The 9,796-nt window shown below is 35.2% G+C and overlaps 1 protein-coding gene across 1 annotated transcript; it reads left to right on the forward strand.

Annotated features, from left to right (window-relative positions):
- The first annotated feature begins 483 nt into the window (after positions 1–483).
- Positions 484–9,067, forward strand: LOC120529708 (extracellular calcium-sensing receptor-like). The gene is made up of 6 exons (XM_039753805.1): positions 484–698; positions 1,259–1,550; positions 1,941–2,759; positions 3,037–3,264; positions 3,381–3,504; positions 8,157–9,067. Exons 1-6 carry the CDS (start codon positions 484–486, stop codon positions 9,065–9,067), a joined length of 2,589 nt encoding a protein of 862 aa, XP_039609739.1.
- Positions 9,068–9,796: the final 729 nt, after the last annotated feature.

Below are 9,796 nucleotides of genomic sequence, written 5' to 3' on the forward strand. Positions count from 1 at the left end.
GATTTTTATACACATCCCAAAGACACATCAGGTTAACTGGAGCGATCTGAGTGAGTCTTAGTGCCCCCTTATGATGGAAAGGTGCTAAACCAGGACTGGTCTCTGTCTGATATTTAACACAAATTAATCTAAAAAGTGGAGTAAGTGGGCTTAGCTAATGCATGGATGCTTACTGTCAAAAGTGTTGATACAATTTTGGACATTACAGCCTACCTGCCACCATATTACAGGATTCAATAAACTGATTAAAAAATAAATAAATAGATAGAGACAAACACACACATATATGAAAAATTGAATTTGTGCTCTTTCCTCTTGGTTGTTCGGTTCTATGACAGTAAGCTTCTTCCAAGTTGTATGAAAACATTATTAATACGCAGCTTGCTATGTACATATTAAGCTATTCCTCAGAGACTGGGGCATCTATCTATAAAATGTTTTTTCTTACATGAGAAAGCAGGAGAGATTTACAGTTCTGGAAAAATGATACAGGTCTTTCATGCTGTTGTCTATCTGGTGTTAGTTTTACCAGCTTGTAGTACTGAAGAGCCATCATGTAAACTTCAGGAAAGATTTCAATTGAGCAGTTTATACAAAAAAGGGGATATTATCTTAGGTGGCATTTTTGAAGTAAGTGCTAAAACGATAGCGCCAGATATGTCCTTTCAATCAAAACCTGATGAATGGAAGTGTGAAGGGTAAGCTATTTTTGAAACTATATCTGCCTTTTGTTCTTTAAATCTGTTTAAGGAGCATTGCTTATTTCAAAGTAATATCTGTTTCAGAATAATTTCATTTAAAACCCTTCTTAACTTCCAATTAAAACTGCATATGTGAAATTACTTAAAATAATACTGTTTTCACTTTTCATTCAAAGAAAAATATGTAAATGTATATTTTACAGTAGAGAGCATTAAATGCATTCATTAAATGTATTATCTGATATTTGATTGTAAATTAAGATTTTTCTTTAGCCTTTACAGCTATGATCAGCAATTAAACGATAGTAATAAAAAAGTACTACTATTTCTCAAGACTAAATCTTCTGCATACTATGTGAAATATGAAGCCATTATGTTTTTTTAATAATTTCAGTTCTATCAATAAACTGTAATATTTTTTAACTAAATTTCTTATATATATTTCTTAATTGTGCTCTTTTGTTTACTTTGATGAAAGAAACTTCATTATCTTGGGTGGAAATAAAAATTTGTGAAAACCCCTGTTGCACTTTACATTTGGTTTTGTGTTGTTTTAGATTTGACATTTCGATATTTCAGAGAGCTCAGACAATGGTCTTTGCAATTGAGGAGATCAATAAGGATCCACACCTTCTACCTAACATTACCTTGGGTTATATACTTTATGATAACTGTGTAAAGCTCCCAGTTTCACTCAGGGCAGCTACAGCTTTAATTGGGGGTCTGGATAGAGTGATCACTGATTACAATTGTCAAGGACTTCCTCCAGTTCTTGCTATTGTAGGGGACCCCACCTCAACCAACTCTATTGCCATTTCCAGGCTCCTTGGAGTTTTCCATATTCCAATGGTAATGTATAAAAACACCACACATTACAAATATTTAAATTTAGCCTGCTTATTTTAAGTAATTTTATATTTGAAATGTTTAAATACATTGCAAATAAGTTATAAAATATACTGTTTTATCATTTACTACTTTACCAGATAACTTGTAATTTCCAAAGTGGAAGCTTTTATTACATAGGTGATATACTAAGCTAACTTAAGATATGGAAAATGATATAAAGAAGAAAAGGCTTTTGGTTATTTCTTGCTAAAATGACAAATAATATGTCAATGCTGTATTTTGATTAATAACAATATACTTAGACTTCTGAATATAAATGTATATTTTTGATTATTATACATAATAATATAAAATTTGTTGTATTGTGTGTTTGTCATTTCATTTCTTTAGATCAGCTATTATGCAACATGTCCCTGCTTAAGCAATAAACGGGAACACCCTTCATTTTTCAGAACAATCCCAAGTGATGCTTTTCAGGTGAAAGCAATGGTTGAGATAATAAAACATTTTAAGTGGACCTGGATAGGTGCCATAGCAAGTGAAGACGACTATGGGCAGTATGCTATTACAACGTTCAGTGAAGAAATCAGGAATATTGCATGTATTTCATTCATGGAAACAATTCCCAAAATAAATCAAAAGCCTAAAATTCTTACAATATTAAATAAAATCAGACAGTCCACTGCAACTGTCATTATTATATTTGCATCAGGGGTTGATATAACAGCTCTGGTTAAAGAAATTGTCCTTCAGAACATTACTGGAAAACAGTGGATTGCAAGTGACGGATGGAGCACTTCATCTACCTTAGCTAAGAAGGAAAACTTTCCCTCATTTGGTGGGACAGTTGGTATTACTATTCGTAGAGGTGAAATTACAGGTCTAGAAAAATTTCTTCTTCAGGTTAAACCTAATTTTGACTTAAATAATAAGTTAAGTATTCAGTTCTGGGAAGCAATGTTTGAATGCACATTCCAAGGAAATAAAACTAATCAACTACTTCCAAGTAAAATATGTACAGGAACAGAGAACTTAGAGATCACACAAACGGCCTACTCTAATGTATTGCAGTTACGAGGCTCTTACAATGTATATAAAGCTGTATATGCTCTAGCACATGCACTGCATAATATGTTATCCTGTGAAAATGGAACAGGACCATTCAAGAATAACACTTGTGCAAATGTCCAAAATATCCAACCCTGGCAAGTAAGTGGACCTCTGCCGATATTTATTAAGTAGATTTTTAAGGGACAGTTTAAAATTCCATTTCCAGTTACACATTTACACAAACTAGTTACAGCTTTCTGTCTGTGTATAACAAAACACAATACACTTCTGTAGATATTGGCACATTGATAGTATAACTGAAGCAAAGTTGTACAACAGTCTCTGTTATCTATGGCTGATGTACATAAAACTGAACATGTTTTTAAACAAGTAATACAACATAATACAAAAGTTCTTTTTTTTTTTCCTGTCAAAGCTTCTACATTACCTGAGACATGTCAATTTCACTAATCATTTAGGAGAAACAGTGGCATTTGATGAAAATGGAGATGTACTTGGAATTTATGATGTTGTGAACTGGCAGTGGACTGCTGGGGGTTATGTCAAAATACAAACTATTGGCTCATTTGATCAGTCATCTACTCATGGAAAAGGACTCTTTTTAAATGAAAGCAACATACAGTGGAATTTTGATTCTGGACAGGTAGGTTTTTTAATGTCTTGCCACTCATGTCATGACATATTTAAATTGTGAAACAGTATTTTGCTTAATGTGAATTCTCACATGCATCATCCTTATGTCTCTTTATCGTTTTTAAGGTCCCTGTGTCAGTCTGCAGTAACAGCTGCCAACCAGGCACTAGAAAAGCCTTCAGGAAAGGGGAGCCAATCTGCTGCTTTGACTGTATTCCCTGTGCAGATGGTGAAATCAGCACTCATACTGGTAAATTATTCTAGACTAAAAGTTTCTATCTATCTATCTATCTATCTATCTATCTATCTATCTATCTATCTATCTATCTATCTATCTATCTATCTATCCATCCATCCATCCCAGGGGACCTCAATCATGGTCCTGGAGGGCCGCAATGGCTCCAGGTTTTCCTTCCAACTGGTTTCCTGAATTGAACTCATTTCTTGCTTATAATGAAACTTGATTTTTAACTGTATGCCTTGTTAGTGCTTTCATTAATCCAAGAGAAATTGTAATTGCACTGTTGAGTTTCTTTACCTGAGAGCATTATCCATGTGTTTCGTGGACTAGAACAGAATTAAACTTAACACTCCTTCCTATTCCCCTCTCAGTTATTTCTTTTTTTAAACACAGACACTTTTAATGTTGCATATGCACAGGTTTAAAAGGAAGCACGTTAGCTGGAGAGCTGCTGGTTTGTTGGTCATTATTTATCATTAACTAATGTCTGATTAACAAAACAGGCAAAGATTAGAATTTTAAATACAGCTGTTAAAACTAAAATAGGTAATTAAGGGTTCTGAATTGTAACAGGCAAGATAACTAAAATTAAGCCCAAAAATGTACTGCTTTAGTAGAGAATAAAAGGGTTCTAATTAAAAAATTGATTAAAGTGGAAACCTGCAGCCACTGCAGCCCTCCAGGGGCCTCATGTATAACGCCATGCGTAGAATTCTCACTATAACATGGCGTAAGCACAAAAGCCGAAATGTGCTTACGCACAGAAAAATCCAGATGCAGGAATCTGTGCGTACTCCAACTTCCACGTTCTTCCGCTACATAAATCTCGGTCAGCGTGAAAAGTAACGCTCGTGCACACGCTTCATGTAACACCCCAACTCCTCCCAGAATTATGCCTCTTTGAATATGCAAATCAACATAAATCACCCTTAAGCTCAGCCTTCTCTGAAAAGACAATGGGAAAAGCACGGGGGAAAATATAAGAATTTCAGCGAATACCAAGTGGAGGCAAAGGAAAACCATATTATTTGTTTAATTAAACCGTGGTATAATCAACAAAAGGAAGTTGATCGAGTGACATAGCGTGTTGGAGAAACTTAAAAGCTCACATTCACAAAATCTCACAGTGCCTGAAATAAAAAAGAAATCACATATCAAAGTTGCAGTGAAAAGGCGAGTTGTAGCCCACTGTCTGAGTGTCATATGAAAGCTTATTAGGGTACAGAGAAAAAAAAAAGGCACACAGTGGGGAAAACGCACGAAATGTCAACTTCAATCTCGAAATTTCCACTTTAATTACGTAGTTTATTTTGTCATTAAAGTAGCACATCATAAACTTCATCTTAAAATCGCTTAATTAACCAGTTTCTCAAATCACATTGTAATTAAAGTATAGCACGTTAAAAGCTTTGTTTTGTATGTGATCTTCTATGTGCTCTATGTGTGTGAATCACTACTTGCTTCTTAAACCGGCTCTCTTCCTCCGACTGGACACAGAATCCATTACATTCGTGATATTACAGTTCTCTGAATAACTAAAATACTGAGATGTAATAATAATATCATTTTCATGATGATAGGAGTTAAAGCACGTTATTAAACATGGGTTTCATGGCGCTGTGATTGTGCGCGACCTTCGATGAAATTATTTATTGCAGCAGTACTCATGAGCGGCTCTAGGCTTGTGGCGGCCCTGGGCAGAGGAAGAATCGGTGGCCCCTTCACCCGCCAATGTCAATATGGTATCTTATGCACGGTGGATGGTCACATCCGTTGCGGACACTGCATAGCCGCCTTGTGCTCATAACACAAGCGTTTAACTTCGAAAAGCGTCGAAATTTGTGCATTTTTAGCTTTGTCATTATTTTCTCTTTCTGTTTTATATTCAATATACAGTATATTGCAGTGGCTGCCCCTGCAGTCCTTGCTTTTCTTACTCCAAGTAACCGATCGCCACACAATCAGCTCTGTAACAGACGTTAAGCCATCTGTAAGCTTAAAGCGCCGATTCTTCAAAATGTTTAAGGAGCATTGAAATATCTTCGTAGTACATGTTTAATTATTCTATCCTTCACGCCAGTCCCTGTGAAGAATATAGATTATTTAAATGAAGTTAAAGCTTTATCTGTATAATATAATAAACATATTTTGCTGCATTTCATCTTAAAAATGATATCATCATCATATGTAAATACGCACTTTATAAAGTGGCGCAGGTTGTGTAATATTATAACTGTAGTGCAAGTTTACAGTGAGGTAATTGTACTTTTAAGTACAAACAGTTCTACAAGGAGCACTTGATTGAGTGCGTTTAAAGTTCTTGGGATGAAACTGTTTCTGAACCGTGAGGTCCGTACAGGAAAGGCTTTGAAACGTTTTGCCGTGGCTGAGGTAGCGTGTGCTTGAAGCTGTATACCGATAATTCTCTTTCCGATCAGCTGCTGCTGTGATTCACACTCAGATACAGTGATATAAATACTCCGAGTGGTACAGTGAGAGTAATATGGAAAAAGATGATCCGCTGTGGCAACTCCTAACGGGAGCAGCTGAAAGAAGAAGAAGAAGAAGGTGCAGTTACAGTAACAACGCTAAAGCAGTTATGGTATTTGGAATACTATGGCTATTCCCTGGACCATTATATTGTTACAAGTTAATTACAATCAGATGCATTACACTAATAAACAATATGCGGTTAGTTTCAGTGTATTTATAAAGCCGTGTCAGGAAAATAAGGAGTAACTACACAGGAACAGTAGCATTGCTTTGATGCTGGGTGCTGCCAGTCTGAAAAACCGAGTGGAGAACTTGCGTACAACAAGGTATGAGGTACCGTGGAAAAGTGCGTGGCTTTACGCCAAGTGTAGGTTTTATACATCGCGATTTAAACGTGGAAAATTTCTTACGCAATATTTCTGTGCATACGCACCATTTATACATGAGGCCCCAGGACTGTAATTGAGGACCTCTGATCTACAATGTAATTAAATTCATCTTTGATGAATGAAAGTGCTAACAAGCCATATAGTTAAACACTAAGTTTCACAATCAGCAAGAGCTGAGGTCTAATTGGGAAAACTGGCTAGAATGAAACCCTGTAGCCACTGCAGCCCTCCAGGACCATGACTGAGGACCTCTGATCTATACAGTAAGTATATATATATATATATATATATATATATATATATATATATATATATATATACTGTACACACACATACACTTAACCGTATTTCTCTAGGAAATTTCTTAAGAAAATAGGCCTCAGTTATAATAATGTTGGATGTATTGTACTATCTAACTATCTAACTAAGTACTTCTATTTACAATATTTGTTGTGCTTTGTACCAAGTGCTACTGTAATTGAGTGGTGTGGTTGTTAAGGCTTTGGACTTCTGACCCTTAGGTTGTAGGTCATATCCTGGTACTGACACTATGTGACATCAGCAAGTCACTTCAACTGCCTGTGCTCCACCTCCACCTAAAAAATATCACAAACGTTGCTAGTCATGTCATGTTAAATATTCCTGCAATAGATCATTTACTACTTTTCCTAGTAACTTGCCTTTTGTTCAAAGTCAATGCAAAACACCTTTTCACCGGAAACTGCATTCTTTTCAATCAAAACAGGTAATCAGGAGGAATAATGTGAACTTATGTGAATATTTATTATTATCATTATTAGATGTTTACAATTTTCACTTCTTAACATCATTATCTTGAATATTTTTTTCTTTTTCTCATAGCTATTGGCAGATAATAAAGTCCTAACATTGAATCGTGTTTTACTTTAACTTTAACTTAGTAATTTACTTTAATTTTAACAAACAGTAATGACATTTACTGAAAGCACATTTAGGCAGACCATGCAATGAACTGAATGTTTTTACTTTTGGGGTTGTTTTCTCTAATACTTGAAATGGAATAAAATAACTGCTTGTACACTACTGTGTTTTAGAGGCTTCTTAAACTATCAGGGGTTCCCCTTTGAAGTCCACAGATGCAAATACAGTATATATGTTAAAAAGTTTGGAGGGAATCCCCGTTCAAAAAGCAGACAGGCATGTAAATGTAAACGATTTTAAAGGGTGGGGTTTGCGGGTCCCCTTTTAAAATTTGTTGATGCAAATTTATATTACAATGTAGTAGTTTATATGAGACCCTTTAAGTTTAAACTTCACATCGCTAGTTCCAGCTTGTGTTGGATCCCACTTCCACTTGTACTCCTCTCTCCCACCTTTTGCTTCTAGCAAACATCAATGACAGCTCCAGTGCCTAGCACCCTCACATGAATTTTATAGCACTTGCTAACTACTGAGTTGCATTTTTAATTTAAAGGAAAGCTTTCTGCATGATTACTTATATTTTCCAAACAATGGCCAATATTTCACAAATTCTGTCAGGTTTTTTAAACCTATGAGCATGACTGCATATATACTGTATATAGGTCTATAGGTACAGAATCTGACACTTTGGAATTGGTTAATAAATTATGATTATGAATAAAATCACTTGTAAAAAAAATAATAGTTATAAAAGAAACACTTTTTCCTTTATTTAAATATTTTTGAATACTGATAATAACCAGAAACCACCATTTACATTATGGCTTTTACTGTTCAATAAAATGCAGTGTTTACTAATTAATATGTTCTGTATTTTAGATTCCATTGAATGTATTCAATGTCCTCATGACCAATGGTCCAATCCAGGCAGAAACTGCTGTTTGCTCAAAGAAGTTGAGTTTCTTTCATACAGCGATGCCATGGGAATCACCTTGACAACAGCTGCTTTATTTGGAGCTTCTTTCTCTTGTACGGTTTTAGCAATTTTTATCCATCATCGCTATACTCCTGTGGTGAAAGCCAACAATTCTGAAATGAGCTTTGTTTTGCTGGTCTCACTAACCCTGTGCTTCCTTTGTTCTCTTTGCTTTATTGGCCAACCTTCAAATTTTACTTGCATAATAAGACATGTAGTGTTTGGAATTAGCTTTGTGGTATGTGTTTCTTCCATTCTTGTGAAAACTATCGTTGTGCTAATGGCTTTCACCGCTACTCTGCCTGGTAATAACACAATGAAATGGTTTGGAGTCATGCAGCAGAGGTGTACTATTTTTTTCTTAACATGCATTCAGTCTCTAATATGTACATTTTGGTTGACCACATCCCCTCCTTTTCCCACACAAAACACTATGTCCCAAAATGCAAAAATATTACTGGAGTGTAACACAGGATCATCAATTGGTTTTAGTTGCCTCTTGGGTTATATTGGATTGCTGGCTTGTATCTGCTTTTTCTTGGCCTTTCTTGCAAGAAATCTTCCAGATACATTTAATGAGGCCAAATTTATTACCTTCAGCATGCTAATCTTCTGCACTGTTTGGATAACTTTTATTCCTGCTTATATCAGTTCCCCTGGAAAATATACAGTAGCTGTTGAGGTGTTTGCCATTTTAGCATCAAGCTTTGGTCTTCTTTTTCTAATATTTGCACCAAAATGTTATATAATTATTTTGAAACCAAAATCTAACAATAGGAAAGCACTAATGGGAAGATCAAATATGACCAAGTAAAAATCTATCTATGCAAAAATATGGGATAAATAATTTCAGTTAACAGTTAAATGAAAAGTATAAATTTAACATTACAGCTGTTGAGCTTTCATCAAAAGTATTGATAAGAAATCAATTGTTTCAATTTTCGCTGTATTTTCAGAGCACTTCCTATTATCTTCTCATATAGCATTTTATATGCTGACAGATTCTGACTATTGTAGATATTTATTTCTGTGCAATTTAGTTCTGTTGATATTTATTTCATCCAAACCATTCACTTTTTCCTAAATAAAATAGAATATGTGAAAGAAATTAATCTTGTCCACAGCTGTGTATCTATAAATAAGTGTAAAGGTAAAGGACAGCTCACTCCAGCCTGCAATGCTTTAAATTTCTCTGTATCACTCCATCAACCCCAGCACTGTCTCTTTCTTACTCAGCATCACTGGCTGGGTAATCCTGCTGAAAAAAATGCATTCCCTTTATTAAACTAAACATTTAAACAATCTTACTATGCTCATGCTACCAGATCTTTCTTACCCAACACTTCAGTGTACTAGATATAGGGTGTGACACATAGGGGGCACCACAGAGCCCAAAACCCTGGACACAACCAGCACAAGTACAGTCACGAGTTCAAAGCAGAGGCTTTTATTATACAAATACTTAACAAAGGTTGCTTGAAAAGTTTGCACAAACAATTTGCATCAAATTATTCTTCCTTTCTTCTCTCTACATCCACCTCCC

The sequence above is a fragment of the Polypterus senegalus genome, chromosome 1 (genome assembly GCF_016835505.1).
Source record: "Polypterus senegalus isolate Bchr_013 chromosome 1, ASM1683550v1, whole genome shotgun sequence".
Lineage (NCBI taxonomy): Eukaryota > Metazoa > Chordata > Cladistia > Polypteriformes > Polypteridae > Polypterus > Polypterus senegalus.

Excerpts from the sequence above, each read along its gene's own strand:
- LOC120529708 (XM_039753805.1), top strand. The coding sequence starts at position 484 with ATGATACAGGTCTTTCATGCTGTTGTCTATCTGGTGTTAGTTTTACCA. Across the intron at positions 699-1,258 it reads GATGAATGGAAGTGTGAAGG|ATTTGACATTTCGATATTTC; the intron begins GTAAGCTATTTT and ends GTGTTGTTTTAG. Across the intron at positions 1,551-1,940 it reads GAGTTTTCCATATTCCAATG|ATCAGCTATTATGCAACATG; the intron begins GTAATGTATAAA and ends TCATTTCTTTAG.